At 38.1% G+C, this 24,825-nt stretch overlaps 2 protein-coding genes across 2 annotated transcripts; one reads left to right on the plus strand and one right to left on the minus strand.

The window, feature by feature from the left end:
* Nucleotides 1-1,653: 1,653 nt before the first annotated feature.
* Nucleotides 1,654-14,569, plus strand: LOC123697532 (mucin-5AC-like). The gene is made up of 6 exons (XM_045644078.1): nucleotides 1,654-1,896; nucleotides 2,539-2,703; nucleotides 7,220-10,010; nucleotides 12,040-12,250; nucleotides 12,564-12,657; nucleotides 12,763-14,569. The coding sequence occupies exons 2-6, from the start codon at nucleotides 2,626-2,628 to the stop codon at nucleotides 12,775-12,777; spliced, it is 3,189 nt and encodes a 1,062-aa protein (XP_045500034.1). The 5' UTR covers nucleotides 1,654-1,896; nucleotides 2,539-2,625; the 3' UTR covers nucleotides 12,778-14,569.
* A 1,592-nt stretch (nucleotides 14,570-16,161) lies between these two features.
* On the minus strand, nucleotides 16,162-23,665 carry LOC123697340 (elongation factor 1-gamma). Its single transcript, XM_045643815.1, has 10 exons — nucleotides 23,551-23,665; nucleotides 23,285-23,434; nucleotides 23,128-23,194; nucleotides 22,419-22,561; nucleotides 22,061-22,201; nucleotides 21,001-21,168; nucleotides 20,466-20,605; nucleotides 19,956-20,125; nucleotides 17,116-17,258; nucleotides 16,162-16,668 (listed from the first exon to the last, which is right to left on the minus strand). Exons 1-10 carry the CDS (start codon nucleotides 23,569-23,571, stop codon nucleotides 16,531-16,533), a joined length of 1,281 nt encoding a protein of 426 aa, XP_045499771.1. The 5' UTR covers nucleotides 23,572-23,665; the 3' UTR covers nucleotides 16,162-16,530.
* Nucleotides 23,666-24,825: the final 1,160 nt, after the last annotated feature.

Genomic DNA, 24,825 nt, shown 5'->3' on the forward strand with positions numbered 1-24,825 from the left:
AGTCACTTTACAAATTACTTATAGATGTTTTAATTACTTACAATATTATGTGGCTAATACATTCTACCCATCGATTAGGTGTGCAAATATTAAAATATAAAGTTAATTAATCTAATTATTTAAATGGTACATTTCAATTTACCATTTAAATAATTACACAATTCAATTTTCACAATTACACGAACACACTACAATTTACACGATTATATCACACACAATTCAGTTTACACTACTTCAAAGTCATAAATTCTTCAATGTCATAAAATTGTTTCACCAGTCTATTTTTGAAAAATCTGTTTGTAATAATGTACTTAACTTTTTCTATTTTTCATACAGATAACAAAGCACTTGCGTCACTGAACGCACTATAGTCACTCAATCAAATAGCACATTCAACCAGATGACTGCGACATAGATATTAGATTTCGTACTTTATTTTTATACATTCCCCTCACGTATGTTGTCAGACATAATATTATTATATAGATCTGTAAAATAAATAAGTACCTATTTGGATTCATGCATATTAAGTGTGCTTTCAAAGACAATGAGGTAATTTTTCTTTGGTACAAATTGAAACGAACGATGAAAGAAGAAATTTCGCCGATGACGATGCGATGGGTGGATGGATAGGTTATAGATTGTAGAGCTTTATGAAAATTGGTCGAACAGTTTAGTGTACTATATTGACTACCAAATTTGATGTTATGTTGAAATTTTTTTTTCAAAAGACTATTCCCGTCGATCACAAGATGTATTTACACAAATTTTAGATAGCCTCTTCGCTAGCGTGTTATGTGCTACCTACCTATTGTATACACGCTATACTATCATAGATATTCGAAGCTTACATTACGCAATATTCTATAAAATATTCATATAATTATTTGATAAATGGAAATGTATTCACGGCCGAGCCGTTTATATAACGCGCGATTGGGGTCGGCAATAGAGGTGCATAGCAATTTGATTGTTATCTCCTTGCCAATACTCTATAATGCTATTCTACAATGTGATTCAATATTGTTATAAAAATTAAAAAGTATAATATATATGTATGAATGTTACACATATAAAAACAGCAAAAATTGCTTCTGTACCTACTTGTACTTAGGTAGGTATAGTAAATTCATCTGTTTTCCGAGGATAACATTTTAAAATGTTTTGAAAAAAAAATATGTGCTACTTACATGATCTATCTATCTCGATTTATATGTACGAATATTTAGTGGTACCTAGGTAATATTTGCAATATAATCAACTCAATGATCTCTTAAAAATTTTAAGAGCTCTGCCATGTTTTAAAATTTTACCTACTTAACTACCTATTTTTTCATAGTTTCACGAAGGTTTTTTTTAATTTGTTATGTCATTTGTTATTTATGTATTCTCTGCCAATCTACTGGATATTTTTTTATTGATTAACAAATTAAATAGTAAATATTGAGATTTTTATACTAAATTAAATTATGGTAGATATAAGAAAATAATAGGATATGTACTTAAAAATGTTTATTTTTTATTAATTTCCACAATGGCAACCCGAATCTCAATAAAAGACAGCTTGGTGCAACGCTGAACGCATGCGTGCGGCTCGGCTGCGCGCCTGCGTGCCGCGGCAGCGAGTAGACGGTGGGCGGGCGAGCTCTCGGCCAGCGACACAGGGCTGCTGGCGCCTGCCACCGGCCTCCACCGCGACCAGCGCGCGACCACCGCGACCCGCCGCGACCCGCCGCGCACCACCCTCCAGCCGACCGCCGCGCCGCGAGCGATCCAACGCGGAACCCTCCAGTTCTAAAAATACATAATCGATGTGAATCCGTGCCAGGAGACGAATTTGAGGTGTGAAGGTGTGTTTTATCGATACCCCGAGCGGCCAGGTGCAGCAGCTTACAGGTGATTAGAGTGCGAGCCTTGTGTCATTGAACCCGTCACCCCAGCGCGGATAACCTATTAACCTACTCCCGTGATCTATTAACATTTAATCCTGTTGCACTGTTATGTTCGCTTCTGTTCGATTCGCATTCCGTATTAAAGCTCGAATACCATTGGAGTGATGTGATAAAATGAAAATAATCTTCGGAAAATATACACTTTTATATGATCAGCGTATAATTATTGACCTTCAATTAATAAATTAGTAGGTGTGTAGTGTAACTACCTATTTCTTTAATAACTATAAGTGCATATTGAATTCAGTGACAGAGAACAGTAGTAACTAATTACCTGGTAATTATTCGTGAAGGTCGTAAAAAAAGAAATCGTAATGAAACGTTACACATTCTCTCGAAAATACATAAGTAATGAATCAAGTTAATATTCTTATGCTTAAGATTTATGTAACTTATTGGATCTATGATTATTAAAAAAATAGATCAAGGATAATATTTGATTTTCTCAAGCTAATTAATAATATGTAGTAAATAATAAATGCATTACCTACCGTCTCCATAAACTTTGCCTGCTTATTTCTTATGTCATCAATCGTTACAGCATCTAAGTAAAGTAAGTAACATTGACATAACCTTGTCCTATCAGCTAGCATGTCAGAGTGAAGAGCCCGTAGGCCGTAGCACGTAGAGGCAGGCGTCGAGTGCAGGTCGGTCGCCGGCGGGCGGCGGGCGCATGGCGGCGAGTGGTGAGCGCCGGCAGCGCCGCGGCCCCGCGCCCATCGCCTCCTTCGACCACGACGTCTCTGATGAGGTGCCTCTACATGTTCCTCTATACAAACCAAACAAGAACTCGATGGAACCAAGTGTCGAACTGATATTATTAAACGAATCAAATTGTTATGACATTCTATCCTTAAAAAAAGGAAAGCTTTCTCTTTGTGATCTTGATAAATGACAAAACAATATCATTGTGAACAGAGGCGGCTCGTCCTCAGGAGCGCTGGTGCAGTGAATTCCCATAAATAATTATAATAAAGTTATACCTGCTCATTATTTAAAATCTATCGTAAAAAACTCCAATACTAATATCAATAAAATAAGTACCTTTACGCATTACAAATAAAATACATTTATACATACACTCTTGTTCATTTAATAAGTAACGCGCGAAAAGGAGCTTATGGAGCGCTCTCGATTGCGCTCCTATGAAACAACATTCAGTACATTGCCTACATACGAAATCCAAAGAGTGAAAGAGAAATTTCGCCACAGGTCCTGCGCATGAAACAAAAGATTTACTATAGAAAAATAGCCATTTTCGGAGCGCCGCTCTCAAGCGATGTTGCGCATCGCATAACAGCAGCATCTACAATAACAGCAGCAATTGCGTGCGACGTGGCCACTCCTATATGCATATATGAATGCTAATTCGGGGATTTTCTAATTTTGCTAAATAATAATTGAATTCGTTTTGAAATACTTTATAATTTTTAGGGTTTATATAGACACTAGATTTCCGCCCGCGGCTTCGACCGCGTTTACAAAGGAAAACCCGCATAGTTCCCGTTCCCGTGGGATTTCCAGGATAAAACCTACCCTAAGTATGTGTTAATCCAAGTTACCTTCTATATGTGTGCTAAATTTCATTGTAATCGGTTCAGTAATATTTGCGTGAAAGAGTAGCAAACACACACACACACACACATCCTCATAGAAATTCTCCTGTCTTATCGAAATTTTCCCGACTTATGAATTTTTCCTGGCGTATAGAAATTTTCCTCGCGTATAGAAATTTTCATGGCTAATAGAATTTTTCCTGTCTAATAGAAATTTTCCTGACATATGGAAATTTTCCTTGTTTATAGAAATTTTCCTGGCGTATACAATTTTCCTTTCTTGGGGAAATTTTCCAGCTTATAGAAATTTTCCTGGCGTATATAATTTTTGCTGACTTATGGAATTTTCCTTCCTTAAAGAAATTTTCCGGACTTATGGAAATTTTCCTTATAGAAAGGGCATTGAAACTTTCTGGCATATCAAACCCGCCGCCATTTTGATTTTTTTTCGAAATCGCGGCGCACGATTAAAGTGGTATGTATGGATAGAGGATACATAGACAAACAAAAAATGTCTAATAACATAGTACCCTAAAGCGTCACATTACCGAGATATTTGGAGGTAAATATAAGTTTATTGGAAGAAAGTAGGTAGATTCAATGATTCATTACATAAAAACATACATACATTACATTTAAATGTAAGTAATGTAATGAATACCTACTTTCTTCCTGTAATAATAATAATCTACCTGGGAGTGATTATTTGGAGATAATATTATGCATATAGACACGTAATAAGTCTATTTTTAGTGTTTGTCGTACTCATAAGTGAATATTTACCTCCAAATATCTCGGTAATGTGACGCTTTAGGGTACTATGTTATGAGACATTTTTTGTTCGTCTATGTGTCCTCTATCCATACATACCACTTTAATCGTGCGCCGCGATTTTGAAAAAAAATAAAAATGGCGACGGGTCGATATGCCAGCGTCCATACAAAAAGTTTCAAACCCCTTTTCACGACTTATCGTAATTTTCGCGACTTATGGAATATTCCTGGCGTATAGAAATTTTCCTCGCGTATAGAAATTTTCATGGCTAATAAAATTTTTCCTGTCGTATAGAAATTTTCCGAACATATAGAAATTTTCCTGGCTTATACAATTTTTCCTGACGGACAGAAATTTACCCGGCTTATTGAAATTTTCCTCACGTATAGAAATTTTCACAACTTTGGAAATTTTCCTGACTTATAAAAATTTTCCCGACTTATGGAATTTTGCCTAACGTATAGAAATTTTCCAGGCTTATGGTCCTTATAGAAATTGTCCCGACTTATCGTAATTTTCCCGACTTATGGATTTTTACTGGCGTATAGAAATTTACCTCACGTATAGAAAGAGCATGGGACATTTTAGTATGAAGCCTGGTATACCTACCAATTTGCGATAAAAAAAAAAGTCATTTTGGCGGCAAGAGATGAAACATGTGCCAATCGATAGTACATCAAAATACAAATAGGAAATACTCTTTGGTAAAATGTCGTAATTGATACGGTTTCGGAATAAATAAGAGTTTAAAAAAAAATTTTTCTTTTTAGTTTTTTGAATTATTTGTTACTTCTTACACTTAAACGTTAAGACAAAGCATATACAACTTCTAATTTGTAATAAGTGACGCACCGCACGTGCGTATCCCTACCCCTAGCCCAAAGTTGGTTTATTACTTTGGTTTAGATAGTAATGCAACATTTTAAAACCCTTTTTTTACAAATTAGAAGTTTTATATGCTTTGTTTTAACCTTTAAGTGTAAGAAGTAACAAATAATTCAAAAAACTGAAAAAAAAAATATTTTTTTTAACCCTTATTTATTCCGAAACCGTATCAATTACGACATTTTACCAAAGAGTATTTCCTATTTGTATTTTGATGTACTATCGATTGGCACATGTTTCATCTCTTGCCGCCAAAATGAAGTTTTTTCAAAATTTCCAACTTTAGGTATACCAGTTAGGTTCCTTGCTTTTTCCTGGCTAATAAACATTCTCCTGACTTATACAAATTTTCCTTATCTATATAAATTTTCCAGCTTATAGAAATTTTCGTGGCGTATATAATTTTTGCTGACTTATACAAATTTTCCTTCCGTATAGAAATTTTCCGGACTTATGGAAATTTTCCTTATAGAAATTTTCCCGACTTATCGTAATTTTCGCGACTTATGGATTTTCCCTAGCGTATAGAAATTTTCTTCGCGTGTAGAAATTTTCCTGGCGTATAGAAATTTTCCTGGCTTATAAACATTTTCCTGACTTATAAAAAATTTTCCTGACTTATCGTAATTTTCCCGACTTATGGATTTTTCCTGGCGTATAGAAATTTTCCTGACGTATAGAAATTTTCCTGGCGTATAGAAATTTTCCTGGCTTATAAACATTTTCCTGACTTATACAAATTTTCCTTTTCTATATAAATTTTCCTGACGTATAAAAATTTTCCTTGTTTATAAAAATTTTCCTGGCGTATAGAAATTTTCCTTTCTTATGGAAATTTTCCAGCTTATAGAAATTTTCCCGACTTATGGAAATTTTCCTGTCTTATAGAAATTTTTCCTGACTTATCGTAATTTTTCTGTCAATCGAAATTTCCCTAACTATTGTTAAAATCATTTTTCTAATCTTCCTAACATTGGAAATTTTTACGACTGATTAAAGTACTACCAACTACCCTATTCCCACCCACATCCCGTACGCTATGCTCTTTATCTACAGGCCGCGCGTGCGCAGTATGGCTCAGTATCTGCATAGTTAGCGAACGTATAAACTCGCCCAGTCGTTGGGCGCTTTCACCAGGGCCCTGCAATTATGGAATTATTATTTGTTCGGTGCAACGACCACCGAACACCCTAGTGACTAGTCAGCAATACTAGGTATCGCGGGCGGCGTTTAACATAAATTAATTTAGTCCACAAAATAACATATTACCGTCGCGACGCGTAACATTTTAACATTAAACATATTACATAATTATAACATTTATTTAACAGAATAATTAACATATAGTATAACAATTAACAATAACAGTAACAATTAAACAGTAACAAGTAGTGATTTTATTAATAAATTAATTAGTGTACATTTTAGTTTGATTTTATAACAAATCCCTCCAAAACTAGCCACGTAGCCCACCACTGGGCATATCGCCGTAAATTATTAATTTCGTTATCCATGGCCATGTCACATTAAAACGAATAAACACACTTTCGTGGTACATATTTCGCAATAAAAGGTAGCCTATGTCCTTACTCGGGTATCAAAATATCTCCATACCAAATTTCATGCAAATTGGTTCAGTAGTTTAGGCGTGATTGAGTAACAGACAGACAGATAGAGTTACTTTCGCATTTATAATATTAGTATGGATTTATAATGTGATGCTCATTTTTTTGTAATAAATTATCCTGCTAACGCTACTGTATTTTCGTTGTTTTATTTCAAGTGAACACCCATACAATTTTGTCACGAGCCGCCTCTGATTGTGAATAATTAATTCGTATGTCAGTCTTTGTGAATAGGAAACAATAGAATTTACTAACAGTTAACAGTCGCTTTTATGATTAAACGCTTTTATGCTTTATTCCTATCTATCTAGTCACACAAACAAAATTTAATACATAATCTAAAAATTTATTTTTATATCCATTCATGTGGCTGAAGTTTGCGAACTTATGACTCAAACTATAATTTATCACTTCTTTTATATTTCAGTCGAGTCCAGAAACAAAACAAACGTTTCGTCTGCCAGAAATTCGCGAGGATCCCGCGTGTTCGAGCAGCACAGTCGCGGAGGAGGCGGGTCCGTCAGGCTCAGCGCTCGCACCGCCCGAGCAGCGCGCGCGCTCCCACTCGTCGCCCGCCGTGCACGCCGCGGTGCTGACCGCGCCCGTCGCGCCGCGCATCGACATCTCGCGCGCCTCCAGCTCCAGCCACCACGACTCGCGCGACAGCTCGCCGGAGCTGGCTCTGTTCGCGGGCACCGGCTCGGGGGAGGAAGCCCGCGCCAAATTAGAACTCGGTTTCCGCGAGGACGGAGCTCTCGACCTGCGTTCGTCCACCGAGGAACTCGCCTTCTTGGAAGGCGCCCCCGGAAATGGAAATGGGGAAATTCGCGCTCCCACCACCGCCCCTCCGTCGCGGCGACATTCGCGAAAAGATAGCCAAGGTTCAGAAACGGCGCTCCTGGCGGTCTCCGGTCGAACTAGCCGGCTGTCGAGCGTCGGCTCTCAATGTTCGGCACACTCAGCTCTATCAGGATTCAGTCATGCGAGTCGCGTATCTCGACTTTCTGTCGTATCGGGCGTGTCGCGCTCCCCTTCCCCGCATAAAATGTTACTCGAAACATCTTTCTGTGGCCCGAAACCGATCGAAACGGACCCTGAAATTTGTGCAGCTGCGGTAGAAGAGAGATTGCTAGAGATTGCAAAATTATCGACGGAAGCCTCCGTTTTACCGGCGCCACCTGTAGATGCGCGCGATCGTCGCGAGGTACGGACGGAAGTAACAGTAGAGAGTTCAAGCGCGAGGTCAACTAGTAGCACGGCGCGTGTCGTTTCTCCAGTTCCACCTCCCACGACTCCAACCCCCACCCCTACACCAACGCCCACTCCTGCACCGACGATCGCATTGACGTCGACGGTGTCTTCAGGTGCGATACCGAAACAGACGCCAGACACTCAACCTTCAACTGTTCCAGCTGATGAAGAGAAACGGTTGAAGGAAACGAGAAATCGCGCGCGAGTCGAACAACGTAAAGCTCGGTCGAAAGAACGACGTGAACATTCTCAACCTGAAGTTTACAAGACCTCTAATCGATCAAAGGATATTATTCGCATTAAACTCAAACCGGACGACGAATATGAAGATGATGACGATGAAAGTGAACGAACTGTAATAAGCGGGGAGCCGGCTCGCAAGCCGGTCACTTTAGAGTTAAACGATAATTGCGTTCAAACATTACGTGCGAATGAAATATCAGTGAGTCCGCTGACGGCGCGACGGCCCCGCGACAGCCGTACGCCGTCTCCTAGTGGCGTACCTGTATCTCGTAAATCATCATTTTGTTCTTTATTTAAATCTCGCGAAACTATAGCCTCTCCCGATTCTCCATCGGATGCATTAAAAAGAAAAAAGAGTCTAAACGAAGGTCGATCTCGAAGTAAAAGCAGAGATCGATCGGTTACTCCAACTTCCGCTGCGAAAATAAAAGGTTCAGTTTTATCCCTTTTTAAAACACCTAGAAAGAGTGCAACATCTCCTTCGCCGAGTTCCAGAGACGGCTCACCGATTGTACAGACCCAACGACAGTTTCCCCAAACACCAGTCGACCGACAACGCACTGAGCGGCTAAAATATTATGAAGAGTCGAAAGACGGTATAATTCACATTCCTTTACGCACACCGCCCGATGAATTAGATACGGCCAGTGACAAGATAGAGCCTCCTTCGCGCGACGTTCCGCGACCCTCTTCTGCTCCGCAAGTGAGATGCATGCCAGAGCGGCCTGTTTCAGCCGCATCGGCACCCTTGCCAAAACCGACACAGAGAACTGTTTTACCGGATGGAAGTATCATTATTCCATTACATTCCCCCACAGAAAAGACTCCTAGTATTTCTAGATCTCCAGAGATTGAAACAGTACCACCGACTGCCGTAACGCAGACACCGATCGTGACACCGAAAGAGGATAAACGCTCACTCGAAGCCAAAGTTAGTAATGTTCCAGAAAATATCACAAAACCTACAACTAACTACTTACCCGATGAGTCTCCAGTGGGAAACGCTCCGACACCGAATTCTGCTCGAGCGAAGCGCAAGGAGCGAATCATTTTTACCACGCACGTCGGGAGCAGGGAACAAGTTTTTAGTACACAATTTAGCATAACGAAAACGCCGAGCGTCACTAGCGAAATATCAGAATCGATCCCGAGCTTTCCGGACAGCGAGGAGATGCGACCCATCGTCAGAGAGACGGAAATCACTACCGCGAACGTCGAAATCGGCATGAACGGGATCAAAGAGATGACGCAAAGGGAAGAAGAACCAAAAATAGAAAAAGTGTCCAGTATCGAGAGCGCCATAGAAGCGGAGCGCTCGGCGCCGGGCACGCCGCAAGACACCGGCCGGGACTCGTCCGAGTCGGAGGGCGGGTCGGAGGTGCTGGCGCGCGGCGGCAGCGACGTGGAGCGGCGCGGGCTCGTGGTGCAGGAGTCGTTCGAGGAGCTGCCGTACGTGCCGACCACGCTGCCGCAGGAGCGCTCGCTGGGCGTGCCCATCGTGCCCGTGCGCGAGCGCGGCGGCGTGCGCGTGGCCGGCGTGCAGCGGCCGCGCGCCACGCACAACGCGGTGAGCACGCTGGGGCGGGTGGCCGCGCCCAGCGCCGCGCCGCGCGACGCGCCGCACGAGCGCCTGCGCATCCAGCTGCCGCGCCGCCCGCGCGCCGCCTCCGCCTCCGCCGCGCCGCCGCCGTCCGAGCGCACGCGCACTAGGAGCGGCAGCGAAGGTACCTTCATAAATAATTATTGTTGTGATATGTGATTGAAAATAATGATTCTGCGCATCAGTTCTTCGACACTGCATAACATATTATTATATCAAATAGTGCATAATATTATGTACATATACAGGGTGTAATCGTTAAGTGTGCACAAGCGTGTATTCCGTAACTATTGCAGATACCAAAAAACTTTAAACTGATATCGAAAGTACTTAATCTAATGAGTAAAATGGCCATAATACATTTTTAAAAATAAAACGAGAAATATCCAAAAATGTTACATTAAACGCTCCCATACATTTTATTTCCCATACATTTTGTATTCATAGCAGATTTTCGAAGTGATGTCCTCATTGTGCAATACAATGAGGAGCTCTATTTACAGTTTCTAAATGAACTTCCCTTCAAATTTACGAAGTAATTATAGCAGAAAACCAAAAAAAGAAAGAAAAAGCTAAAATCTTTCATATTAAATGTACTAGGTTGATCCAAAACTAATGATAATTGGGTATTTCCTGTGCACATAAAAATATAAAATAAATGTTTTTTGCTTGCTCATGTATTCACTAAGTAATCACAAAAAAATCATATCAACAGGCCACGTTTCCAATTATTTACATTAATTTGAATGTGAACCGTGCGTGCCAGACTGTTTCCCGACGAAAAGAAGAAACAACGATTCGACATGTAGAGGGTAAATTTCTAAATTTTTAATGATATCAGGATAATTTTTTGTCACGTTTTGTGATCATGGACGTTACCCAAGTTCACCATGTTTATACTGAAACCAAAAAACAATCAATGTCCTGGATGCGAGCTTCCAAAGTGACGATGAAGAAATTCAAAGTGAAAATCAGTAGGTTAGATTAAAGCGGTAGTTTTTTGGGACGCTGAAGGAATAATTATGGTGGAATATTTTAAAAAGGTAGCCACTTTATTGGGCTCTTACTAAACAGACCAAATTAAAAGATTGCGGTAGGTTAGTAAGAAAAGAGACATGGCAAACTGTGGACCTGAACGCTGTTTCACCAAGACAACGCACCAGGTCACAAAGCGTCAGTTGCGATGGCTGCCATTCAAAAATCGGCATTCCAAATGCTTGAACAATTACCCTATTTTTTAGATCTAGCTCCTATTTACTTTTATCTCTTTCCTCGGCACAAGAAACACTTTCTTAGCAATAAATTATTTTAAGACGACAGCGAAGTGAAAAATAATTGAAGTATATTTTCTAGTTAGAAGACTATCTAGAGAACTACATAATTATTATAACTGTAATGACCTTTTTAATATTGATTATCATTACTTTTGGATCAACCCATGTTCATGGGATATTCGTATCTCATACTAAATGTATGGGAGGGTTTCAAGTTAATTTTTTAGATATAACTCGTTTTATTTTTAAAAATTTACTATGGCCATTTTACTCTAGATCATACTTCTACTCATACTTTCGATATCAGTTTAAAGTTTTTTGATATCTGTAATAGTTACGGAATCCTGTGCTCACTTAACGATTACACCCTGTATATGGAGATACCTTTCGACCTAATTATAATATTAAATATACATAAACTTAAAATACTTACAAATAAAATAAAGTTTATTAAAATCAAGCTTTTGTTTAAAGATGTGTATTGTGCAAAGATTTTTGTAACCATAAACTTGGTTTAATTGAATTTTTCACCTACATTTTGACGTTATGTGAAAAAATTGCGAATACAAAACTTGTAGATCTCTTTATTACCTACAACTTTGCCATTGAACTTTTTTCCGTAGGACTTGTAGTTTTGTCGGAAATCGAGAGAGACCATTTTTTTCTCTTCAAAACTCCCCTCCTCCCACTTCCCGAACTCGGATTGACTGTAATTTATTTTTCCTTACATTTTTATCATATTTTCCTCCTTTTCTAATGGGTTTCATCCTACTGGGATTTTTTTCACTTTTTATTATTTTTAAAGGCTTCTAAGTACTCTGGTGTATAATAATTTATAGGTACTAATATCTTAAATGCACCCAAAACGAAACGTTTCAGTGAGCGAGAGCCGCAAAGCCGAGTGGATCGACTTCTCGGAAGTGCCGGAGCGGCGCAAGCAGCCGAAGCGCATCCAGACGCTGCCGGCGCGCGCGCGCTCGCCCGCGCTCACCTACGCGCCGCCCGAGCACTGCCGCTGCGAGTGCCACGCGCACGCGCCGCCCGACGACGAGCTGCCGCTGCTCGACGACGCGCAACAGATGACCGTCAGGTATAACCAATGCGCATCGTGAACAAATGCCAGTAACAAAAGTTTTGCAAAAGTCAGTTGTAACAAATTACTTCAGTGTTAGCTTTATAGGTACAAAATATATACTTGCTGTGCCTGTGTTTTGTGTCATATGCGGACAGATATTATCGTTTTGTAAAAAGTGTTTATCTTATTCAACAGCCCAGAGATTTCATCCAAATGGTGATGATAAGCTGTGAAAGCTTAAAAGATAGACTTTTGTAACATTTTTATTGTCCATGAAATATTATTCTAGAAAATAAGCTATAACAACCATGTTCTTTCTGTCGGGCAGCTCGTCGTCGCTGGAGTGCGGCGAGGGCGTGCAGGTGAACGTGCACATCGCTCCCTTCACCGCCGACCTCGACTTACACAACCATGATGATATGGTGAGCTTATAATATCTATGACTGTGACAAAGCTTTTTTTGTGGAAACCAATTTCATCCATCCAGTCCACTTTAATAATTATAATATCTTTATTCATGATTGCAGGGCCGGCCGCAATGACCACAGGCGAGCGCACACGCCTTCCACGAACGAGAAAACGCGTTTTTACTTCTACTGAGAGTTTAAACTTTTATAAATATTCTCTATTGACTCAAACTGAGATGTTATCATTTTTAAGATGTAAATTTACCCGTTAGATATATAATATTATATTTATAGCGTCGTTTGTAACTCCTATTAGCTACCGTTGACCTTGCATTTTCGATGTTTATTAATGTTAGATATTATTTCGATTGTGCGAATTAGCAAATCTTTAGTCACCGTTCCGGTATAGAAATGGCGGAGTCGTCGTGAGATTTTATTGAATCTCGTCATTCGTCTTTCACTTTTTGTATAAAACTTTCAACTTATTGTATTTTATTCGTTATTGTAGATGTTATAAATATCATAAGATTATATCAAATATATTAGCTCAATCATTTCTAACCGGTCGGTTGTTTGCGGAGCGCTAGTGGCGCCCTCCTTGCGTATCATAGAATCATCTCATCTGTGCGAAATGAGAAGCCGCAGTTTGTAATGTTTTCAATTTTAGTTGCGCAGTTGTTTTGCCGATTGGGACAAATTTTATCGTAGTTTAATCTGGCTCAATCTAATTAATCATTGCTGCTTTTGAAGACTAATTAGCTGTTTGTAAACACTAAATTTCGTTTGATTTTTTTTGTCAGATGAAACTAGTATCGAACTTTTATAATAGGTGTTTCTACTTATATCAAATTGTTATTATAAATGTTGGATACCCCTAAAAGAAATCTTTATTTATTCATTTTATAAAATAACAAACACCGGTTATTTTAACTGTTTCGATCCTTTCAACTCTGTGATTTTATTAAAAGGAAATTTAATATTAGTTACATGTGATTTGTGAATGCTTAATCGAAAATTTTAAAAAGTAAACGAAACCTTGCTGAAATTATATAATTAGAAGTTGTTGTCACCCCCATATTGTGATGTCTCGTATGAAATTATTTATACTTTCAAAATCTTTTGCTATACTTTTGCAGAAATTCACAACTACATTTGTAAGCTTTTGCGGATCTTGTTAGCTTATTATAACATTGTAAGAAAGTCGTATAAATAGTTTGGCCTTATCTTGTCCTATTGGAGCGTGAATCGAATATCAAATAGATGTAAAAACAATTTGAATAAGAACCTAGAACCGTAAATTATAAACAACAATATGACGGAATTGAGTCACTAGTCACTCATAGCGAAGTACCATTTAATGCGAGTTTTTATTAAACTACTTTCCGCACGCTCATAGGTAGTTTTTACCAATTATTGACGACTAGCTAATCAAAAAAGCAATAAAACTGCCAAGTGTTAAAATTGTATTAAATTCGCCTTCACTTGTTCATTATCGTTAATTCGAGTTTAGTTATTATTATTAATATTATGTAATTAGCTTTACATTTCCTTTAAGTAGTCCTTAAAGTAGTCCTTTTCACCTAAGATGATTCCTGTGACATATCGATTGTTGACACGTGTGGAGATTGCCTTTACTGAAATCGTATCAATTTTTTCCGATAGTCGATAATATTTTATATGGAAATGAAATCGATTTGATTAAAGGACCAAAATCAGTTATTTCGGCATTTCGCCAACAATTAACTACCTAAGGAATCTTAGCAAACAACAGAGACATAAAGTGAACAATAACAATTAGTTATAATATTAACAGAATACCGCGTAAAGTATCAATCTGTGGTATCAATATAAAAATGCTACAAAGCTGACGGACTCATACAGACGATTGACGCGATTGATCACAAGATGGGCGTCGATTACATGATTTTCCAACCTTAGTTTCCAACTCTATAATTTTTCAACGTTCGATTTCATGTACACGAATTGCGTAGGTATTAATTTTTTGTGTTATTTTATTTTATTTTTCGTTATAAAACTAAACAATACTGTTTTTGTTTTAGTAGCTTATGATGTTTCATTTTTATATTTTTGGTAATAATGCTGCCTTAAAATAAAAATATTATGCATTAAAATTATTTTTGCTTTTTAAACATAAAATACGTAATTCGGAACACAATAAAGGGTCTCAGGAATCATCCTAGGTGAAAAGGACTATAGTTGCATACATTGGCTTTTTAATTAAAAATTTTGCAATTAAAATATATTTCGATCTAAATTCAAAATGTAATAGTGTAAGTTTAGTTTCCATTATTATAATTATTCTAAAAGCTCGCATTAAAGTGTATATTATTGAATTAGAGCCCGAGTAGTCCGGTCTGTCCTGTCCTACAATGTTGCGCACCTCAGCGATTCATTGTCACTGATCTAAAGCATTTCGTGTAAGATTTCGTGTATGTACCAATGTTACTAATTCTGCAGATTAGGCAAAAGTCTGAAATTTAAAGAGATAATATATAAATATATTAAAAATTTTTGCTTTCCAACTTGTTTTTTATTGAAATTCCTTTACAATATAAATAATTAATATTAATCGCTCTATTCGTAACGGCCGCGGCGCATTTACATCAAACGAGCGAATGCTCATTCTAACCCGTTTCAATTCTTTTAGTGTAAACAGGTGTAGAGCATTTTTTCATTGTACTTAGTGCGTTCGAAGATTCTATGCAATATTCTAATACTGAACAACACTGAATAAGAGTTTTCGTTTACACTTAAAGATCACAAAAGTATGCTCTTGCTCTCTTAGGGTCAACTCACACCAAAAGAGCGGCGAAGCGCAGCGCAGCGCGGCGAAGCGCGGAGTAGCGGATGCCCGCGACTTCTCGAGCATTCCAGCGACTTCTCGAGCAGTCGCGGGAATCCGCGCGCCTTCCCGCGATGAATTCACGGGTCGCTCTTTGCGCAGTTCGAATGCTCGCGCGCACAGACGCGTGCGGGGAGCGGGCGCGAGGGGCGGGATATTGCCAGCGGCCGCTCGCGAATGCTCGAGCATTCTCTGGAATTCCCGCGACTTCTCGCGCAGTCGCACGGTCCGTCCGCTGGAATTCCACGGAATTCCAGCGGCGCCGCGGGCATCCGCGCGACTCGTTCGAGCTTCTCATGCGATAATGAGTATTATAGTAATGAAAATAAAGTTAAAATTCATATGACACGGAAACTGCGCTCCGCTTCGCCGCGCTTCGACGCTCTTTTGGTGTGAGTTGACCCTTAAGCGTTTGATGTAAATGCACCGTAATAATAGGAACGTCAAATTTTCATTGGCCTTTCAAATGTCACTTAAAATACGTTTTTTCAGTGAACTTACATTTTTAAGTATGTACCTATATACTGAATAAAATACCCTAAATCGATACTATTTTTATAATTGCATAGTACTTGGTACTGTTATATACAGCACCTTTTTCAGTTAATTTTAGTTTTTATGTAGAAACCAGAAATCGTAAAATAAAACGAAGCAAATAAATAGAAAACAATTTTATTCCTTAGCTTCACATACAATTGAGAATTGTGTTTTACATATGTATATAAATGCAGAATATCATTTAAAATAACTTTACAAAACTGTCGACTTAAGTTAAGATGACCACTCGAATTAATTATAACTTGTATAAACACACCAATATTATTGCAGATGCTATCGGAGACATTTGGAGCTATATTAATTAATTTAGCGATTAAATCACTTTATACAAAACGAATAAAATTTTCGATGTTCCCTGATCGCACACTCGAGGCTCGCTATAAAACCGTATAAAAGTATACAAAAGCGTCGGCAGTCATCTGTGGGGGTGTGTGAGGTGTTGGGGGTGTTGGGGGTGCGGGGGGTGTTCACTTGAAGATCTTCCCCTGGTTGAACTTGCGGCCCTTGGCGTCGGCGCCGGTCCACGAGAAGTAGTTGTTGACCAGCTTCTTGGTCTCCTCGCTGGCCGGGTCCAGCTTCTTCCAGTCGTACGACTCGTAGTCGATCTGCAATTACAGATACACAATTATTGATTGATACGACGGAAATTTAAGTAATGCTATTTAAATCATATTGATATGATTGACATAGCAATACTTAGTTGTTACATAGTAATTAATTATCTCAATTATATTAAGCTGTTTAACCGCACATCATATTTGCTACGTGCTATGGGTCGTGGAAGCCGCCGAATCGATCGCAGCATGCAGCAGCAGCAGCCTTGGCCTGTCAGTCAAAGTGCTATATTATGTACCTATGAAATATCCGTAGACAGGCTCACAGACGCGTGCGCATCTATTGCAGAGCGCGAGCTGCGTCTACCATTATTATAGTCGAACCTATTCACTCGAATTGTCTTAGCCGTGTGTGCGCCTGTGTAGTGTGGACGCGTAAGTTCGGTGATCGGCTCGGGGCTCGGTACGGCGCTCGGCTCGGCGCGGTGCTGGGCTCACCTGCCAGTCGGGCGAGAGCGGGAAGGCGAGCTCGTGGCCGCGCCACACCCACACGCCGGAGATGCTGGAGTCGTCGTCCGACCCGAACAGACACACCGACGCGAACGCCTGCTTGCGCATCTTGTCCAGCCGCTGGAACATGCCTGCAACCACACACAAAACATATTGATAAATATTTATGTATTGTTACTAACATAGTTATAAGAATATTGTTACTAACAAGTGGACCAATGATGTTACAATAAATAAATGAATTATTAATTACTAGCTTCCGCCCGCGACTCCGTCCGCGCGGATGTCGGTCTTTGCGTGGATGGTTTATTTCTCCATTTTGAGTAACTCGGACAATGACATCTTATAAATATCTATTGGACCCAAATACGGCTAGGTCTATAATAATACGCAACGTGTGTTCGCGGTACCTACTACAGAACAACGTCTATGGATAACTAAAAAAAAAAAAAAAAAAAAATTGAGATTATTTTTTTTTCTACGTATTTTTTCAGGATAAACAGTAGCCTATTTTACGCCCAGGATAATAAGGTATAATTATACCAAGTTTCATCGAAATCGAACCGGTAGTTTTCACGTGATGTCTTCACATACAGACAGACAGACAAAAATTTTTTTAATCACATATTTGGGTTTGGTATCGATCCAGTAACACCCCCTGCTAGTTATTTTTTCAATATTTTCAATGTACAGAATTGACCCTTCTACAGATTTATTATATGTACTAGCTTCCGCCCGCGACTCCGTCCGCGCGGATGTCGGTCTTTGCGTGGATGGTTTATTTCTCCATTTTGAGTAACTCGGACAATGACATCTTATTAATATCTATTGGACCCAAATACGGCTAGGTCTATAATAATACGCAACGTGTGTTCGCGGTACCTACTACAGAACAACGTCTATGGATAACTGAAAAATTGAGATTAATTTTTTTCTACGTATTTTTCCAGGATAAAAAGTATCCTATTTTACGCCCAGGATAATAAGGTATAATTATACCAAGTTTCATCGAAATCGAACCGGTAGTTTTCACGTGATGTCTTCACATACAGACAGACAGACAGACAGACAGACAGACAGACAGACAGACAGACAAAAATTTTTTTAATCACATATTCGGGTTTGGTATCGATCCAGTAACACCCCCTGCTAGTTATTTTTTCAATATTTTCAATGTACAGAATTGACCCTTCTACAGATTTATTATATGTACTAGCTTCCGCCCGCGACTCCGTCCGCGCGGATGTCGGTCTTTGCGTGGATGGTTTATTTCTCCATTTTGAGTAACTCGGACAATGACATCTTATTAATATCTATTGGACCCAAATACGGCTAGGTCTATAATAATACGCAACGTGTGTTCGCGGTACCTACTACAGAACAACGTCTATGGATAACTGAAAAATTGAGATTAATTTTTTTCTACGTATTTTTCCAGGATAAAAAGTATCCTATTTTACGCCCAGGATAATAAGGTATAATTATACCAAGTTTCATCGAAATCGAACCGGTAGTTTTCACGTGATGTCTTCACATACAGACAGACAGACAGACAGACAGACAGACAGACAGACAGACAGACAAAAATTTTTTTAATCACATATTCGGGTTTGGTATCGATCCAGTAACACCCCCTGCTAGTTATTTTTTCAATATTTTCAATGTACAGAATTGACCCTTCTACAGATTTATTATATGTATAGATGTATAGATTAAATATTGATTAATATTGCACGACAATTTTCCTAGCTCCTTTATTTCCTCAAACATTATTTGTTCATCCTGTCAAATACTGTAAGTAATGATTGAAATTTAAACATGCATTTAGAAATATGTATGAAGTGGCGAATGTAAAGTGTCGTGTTTGTAGTGCCGTTTAAAATTTATTGAGAACAAGTCAACAACTGCATTAAAACAACCGACTTCAAACTTTCACTTGCAACATTTAGAAATACAGACAAAAATGCTCCTAAAATGATAACTACTGGGCCTATCCCAATAAAGTTTTTATGGGACCAATTCGACACCATCCCGCATCGAACAAAAAAAGAATCACGTAAATCGGTTCAGAAACCTCGGAGTAATCGGTGTACATACAAAAAAAACATACCGGCCGAATTGATAACCTCCTCCTTTTTTTGAAGTCGGTTAAAAATATTCCAACAACATACATTTTTATATGTAGGTATGCAATCTATTATTTGCCACAGCCAAAATATTTTTTCAAATATTCAAAAATTGCATTACAAAAATAAATTAATACAATACTAAAATTTTGTACTGTAAAGTTAATTTTAATTGTTTTATTATTTAACTAGCTGTGCCGCGCGGTTTCACCCGCGTGGCTCCGCTCCTGTTGGTCTTAGCGTGATAATATATAGCATATATCACTCGTGGATAATGTAGCTTTCGAATGGTGAAAGAATTTTTAAAATCGGTCCAGTAGTTTATGAGCCTATTCATTACAATCAAACAAACAAAGTTTTCCTCTTTATAATATTAGTATAGATAGGTAACTGTAGTTAATATGCTATAGGCACAAATAAATGAATTTTCTATCTTTCTAGTTTCGTTTTCATAAATTATATTACAATAAGTATATAAGTATTACATATACTACATATTATTATGTAGTAAATCTAATATATAAAAATCAATGCCACTTTTCGTTGTAATTCCATAACTCGAGAACGGCTGAACCGATTTCGATAATTCTTTTTTTATTATATTCCTTGAAGTACGAGGATGGTTCTTATGTAGAGAAAACGTTAATATGTACCACGGGCGAAGCCGGGGCGGACCGCTAGTTATGTAGTAAATATACGCACCGGTGATGAGGTTACAGCTCATGAACACCTTGGAGAGCTCCTCGGGGTACTTGTACTCGGCGTACCAGATGGAGTAGTTCTCGGGGTCGAACTTCTCCCAGAAGTAGGGGACGGACACAGACTCATCCTCGTTGGAGTAGCACCGCTTGAAGTCATCCATGTTGAATGTACTGCAATGTACAAGTGGTATTGTTAAATGACGATGGCATAGGAATTATTGTTGTCTGATTTTGCTCAGATATTTATTTTTTAAATAAAAAAATGATAAAAAAGGGAGGTCCAATCAAATAATCACTTTCTAAATGATGAAATGTAATAAAATTATTATTAGATTTAACAGCCTATACATTGAACTACTCTTATAATAATCAATATTTAATGATTTCAAAGAATAGATGACTTATTAACATCAATTAATTAATTTTGTTATAAACTGAATTTATTGCATAATGTAACCTTTTTTTAAAATTACATTTCATAATCCTTAAGTGATGCATGTTTCTGACTCACCCCTTGGGCATGGAGTCGAATGGGTCCTTGGACTCTTTGGGTTTCTCGTCCAAATCATCGGCTGGTTCAGGCTCTTTCACTTCCTTCTCCTTCTTGGGCTGTTCCTTCTTTTCCTTCTTCTCCTTTTTGGCTCCCTCTGGCTGAAATATTTATTTTGAACCATTAGATTTAAGCTAAAATAGAAAAAAATCGATAATGAGGCGGGTTCAAATCCTGTCTTGTGATCGAATTTATCTATGAATTTTAACATTTTCTCGAATGCTAAATAATTGAATATCAAAATGAATTTTCCTTTTTTACAGATAAATGAAAACGAACTCCAGTTTCTTTTTAAAGTCTCATCAATACTCAAGATTAGATATGCTGGATATAAGCCCCGAGTCTAGTGTGGGCACATTGGCTCAAATTATACTTATTTTGGTGTTAACAGCTTAAATAGTGCTAAATATCAACAAAAACTGTATGCTTGGTTCAGTAATAAATATTCTATTTATTTTCTGTGGTCATCAACAACCGCTAGTATTCAATATCTCACCTTCTTATCCTTGGTGAGCTCCTGGTACTTCTTTGGGTCGTACACGGGCGCAGCGCTGCAGAGCGTCAGCGCTCCGGTGACGCGCAGCACCTGCGGCTGGTTGGCCAGCGTCACGAACCAGCGCTGCACGTTCACCAGGGACGAGCGCAGGCTTGGCTCCAGGACATGCTGGAATTGCATTTCATAGTATTAGTGTTTGTTTGTGGAGTTATATTTTTAATTTAATTAGTGTATACTGTATAAGTATATCTTAGAACCTTAAATTTATAATGAAAGTGAACTTAAAATAGTTATTTACAAAGTGCAGGAATGCAATTATTGCTATAGCTGCTATAAAACTTTTAATAGTAATCGTACAAAGATTAACAGCTATGTATGTTATATAAAAAAATATATATTTTCATATAGAATCACACCATATAAAGTAGTGATGCAACGAATACGAATACGAATATTCGTATTCGCCGAATAGTAGACATTTACCGAATATTCGTATTCGGCGAATATACCAATATTTAAAAACGGATATTTTTGTACGCAACTATTTACTACAGATTTAAAAATCGCGCGTAAAAATATGACGTGTGCAGAGACTGCTGATCCACTGGCCTTTTGGCGAGAAGATGTCCATTTTCCAAGTCAGAAAAACTCGCTCAAAAAGAATTTTCACTGAAGCCATGTACAGTCGCTTCGGAAAGACTTTTCAACGGCTGGAAACATCCAGACTGAAAAAAATCGCCTAAAACCAGAAAAGCTTCGAATTTTATGTTTTTTAAATAAAAATTTGCCTATTGTAAATTTTAATTATTAGAAGAGTAAACATTCATTAAAAAAATAAGTCTTTATTCCAAAGCGAGATATTCGTATTCGTATTCGCCGAATAGTAGATTTGATATTCGTATTCGTAAAAGTAGTATTCGTTGCATCACTAATATAAAGCTTTTCCATATTATGATAATATTATGCTCAACAGCTGTTCACAAATTATTTGCAATTATGAAATATTCATCACGAGGAAATCATTTAACACAACTTTAAATTCAATAATAAAGAATATTACCTGGAAGGAGTGAATAAGTGTGCAGAACACAATGATGTCGGCCAGGGTGACACGCTCCGTGACGAGGAAGGTGCGTGTGAGCAGGTGGCTGTCCAGGAGCTTCAGAGCAGCCAAGAGATCACTCTTTGCACGCTCCACATTCTATAAAACATTCAAATGAATAATTTATTGAATTCATACACAGTTTTGGTTAGAATCCAAATATTTTTAAGATCTGTAAAATGTAAATAAATCAATTATTGTAACACTCAATAACTTCTACCCTTTGTATTTATCTAGTTAACATTCAAATATTTTCAATATCAGCTATAAATATATGCATCATAATTGATAAATTAGTTCTTTATAAAGTATTTACCACTTTGTTGAACTGCATGATGCCAAGGTAGGGGAACACCCAGGTGCAGGAGGCGGGAAGCAGTTCACTGTCAGCCCATGACGCCCATTGGTACACTGCGGCTTGTGACTTCAGGTCTGACCCACGGAGGGCTTCATTCGCCACTGAAAAATGTATATGAATAATAAATATTTAAATTGACTTCATGTAACCAAAAAAGGAATAAGTGTCACAGATATTTATGAGTATCCTTGAACAACATGAGTCATCTTTAAAATGTTGTCCTTACTTCCTAGCTTCAACAACATCATTTATCTTTAAATATTGACTGTTCATCATTCTTTTACAAATAATTTTTCAAAAAACCTACACAAGAGTAAAAGAAAGAGGAAATTTTGGATAGTGCATTATAGTTAATTTTAAATGACAGGATAAAAATGTTGAAAATCACTATATGTATGATTAACATGATACAAGATTGAAACATTACCAACAGCTGTGTCAGGTGATACATTTACGAGATAAGTGAATTATAATAAAATAGATACATAAATAAAACAAAAGTATAGGCTCTTCTGGTCTATACAGTAATAAATTAATCGACTAATAATTGATGGTAAAATCATACTTTTCTGTATACTTTCATCAATACGTTAAGTATAAATAAAAACGTAAACAGCTTTAAGGTTATGGGCACCGATAAAATGTAAATAAGATATAAAATATTTACCGTAGTAGGCGATGGCATTGCTCTCGGTGAGGAACACTTTCCCATCAGCACTTTCATACGCAGGAACCTAAAATTATCAGCAAACATTACACGTCACCGTCAAAAACATCTGTGCACAGGTCACTATCACTTCACTTAGCACTAAATGTACACTCACTTTACCGGCCGGAAACTTCTTCAGGAAACCATCTGACTTGTTCGTCTCTCCGAACACAAAGTTAGGAGCAACTTTTACGTCGGCTCCAGAGTACTGTGCGGCGATCAACGCCTTATAGGCACGGAAGTTTTCCGGATAAGTGTAAAGTACCTAAAACAAATAAACTCACAGTGTAATAAAGTAATACAAGACCACATTTTCCTATTCATGGTTTTGCAGAAAACAATTAGATTGTAAAGATATTCCAAGATAACACAAAGACCTACCCCGGCCGCCATGGTTGACATCTACGGAAAGAGAAATTTCAGAGGGGCGAGGGAGGGAAGAAAAATTCAAGTGTCAGACTTGACATTGACATTGAATGTGCCATTGTCATCAGGCAGTGCTGCTAGTTGAATGAAATATTCAATCCATACTAAATATTATAAATGCGAAAGTAACTCTGTCTGTCTGTCTGTTACTCAATCACGCCTAAACTACTGAACCAATTTCCCTGAAATTTGGTATGGAGATATTTTGATACCCAAGAAAGGACATAGGAATCTATAGGACACGGAAACGGGAACTATGCGGGTTTTTCTTAAGTCGCCTCTACACATAGGCCAGCGCATTCACCAACGCGCTGGTGGTGCGCTTGCAAACGCGCTTGTGAGTTAGGCCTCGTTTCCACCTGCAAGTAAACTCGCGGAAGTCTTGCATGAGTTACTTGAAATATCGTTTACATATCCTGCAATTTATTGCTGCAATAAATGTCATGCGAGAAGCTCGCGGATCATACTGTCGCAACTTATCGCGGAGGTGTTTACACACATCTTGCGAGTGACGGGATAGGAATTACTGTCACAATTTTTCTATTCAATTTTGTGAAATAAATCGTATACTATAATTTATAATGTGTACTATTTAATGTAAAATGAACTAATGTACCTAAATAATATATTGTTTAAATAATAACTTAGTTAAATTAAAAAATAAGTTAAGCATAATATAAATATTATATTGTATGCCAATTTGTTGGTGAATTGTGCGGACATGAAATTTATTATAAAAACTTTGTAACAATAAATTTTCATTTCATATCATTTTCAAAAAATAATCACATTATTCCATCTTAAGATCTCATATAATCCTATTGACTTTATAGTTTCTTCATTCTTCACAAGAGCAATCACGACTCATTAATTTCAAATAAACAAAAATCAAAAGCCGTGCGGGCGATACTTGCAGCTTGCTGCGAGATATACGGAACTAGACCGATAAGCTCAGTAAGGCCCCGTTTCCACCTGCAAGTAAACTTCTGCAAGAACTGTCCGACAGTCTGTCTGACAGCAGCTTGCATGTGTAAACTATGTTGCAAGTTCTGTCGCGACAGTTTGTCAAGCGCTTCTTGCGAGAAGTTGCGAAAGCATGTGTAAACATGACTGCGTCTACTCGCGACAGTTCTCGCAGCTTATCGGTCGGTCGGTTGAATTGTGGTTACAAAGTTTTATAAAATAAATTTAATGTCCGCACAATTCACCAACACATTGGCATACAATATA

Source organism: Colias croceus, chromosome 14, assembly GCF_905220415.1.
Source record: "Colias croceus chromosome 14, ilColCroc2.1".
Classification (NCBI taxonomy): domain Eukaryota; kingdom Metazoa; phylum Arthropoda; class Insecta; order Lepidoptera; family Pieridae; genus Colias; species Colias croceus.

Excerpts from the sequence above, each read along its gene's own strand:
- LOC123697532 (XM_045644078.1), top strand. The coding sequence starts at position 2,626 with ATGGCGGCGAGTGGTGAGCGCCGGCAGCGCCGCGGCCCCGCGCCCATC. Across the intron at positions 2,704-7,219 it reads ACCACGACGTCTCTGATGAG|TCGAGTCCAGAAACAAAACA; the intron begins GTGCCTCTACAT and ends TTTATATTTCAG. Across the intron at positions 12,251-12,563 it reads GCGCAACAGATGACCGTCAG|CTCGTCGTCGCTGGAGTGCG; the intron begins GTATAACCAATG and ends TCTGTCGGGCAG.
- LOC123697340 (XM_045643815.1), bottom strand. The coding sequence starts at position 23,571 with ATGTCAACCATGGCGGCCGGG. Across the intron at positions 21,169-22,060 it reads CACTTATTCACTCCTTCCAG|CATGTCCTGGAGCCAAGCCT; the intron begins GTAATATTCTTT and ends ATGCAATTCCAG. Across the intron at positions 20,126-20,465 it reads TTCGACTCCATGCCCAAGGG|TACATTCAACATGGATGACT; the intron begins GTGAGTCAGAAA and ends TGTACATTGCAG.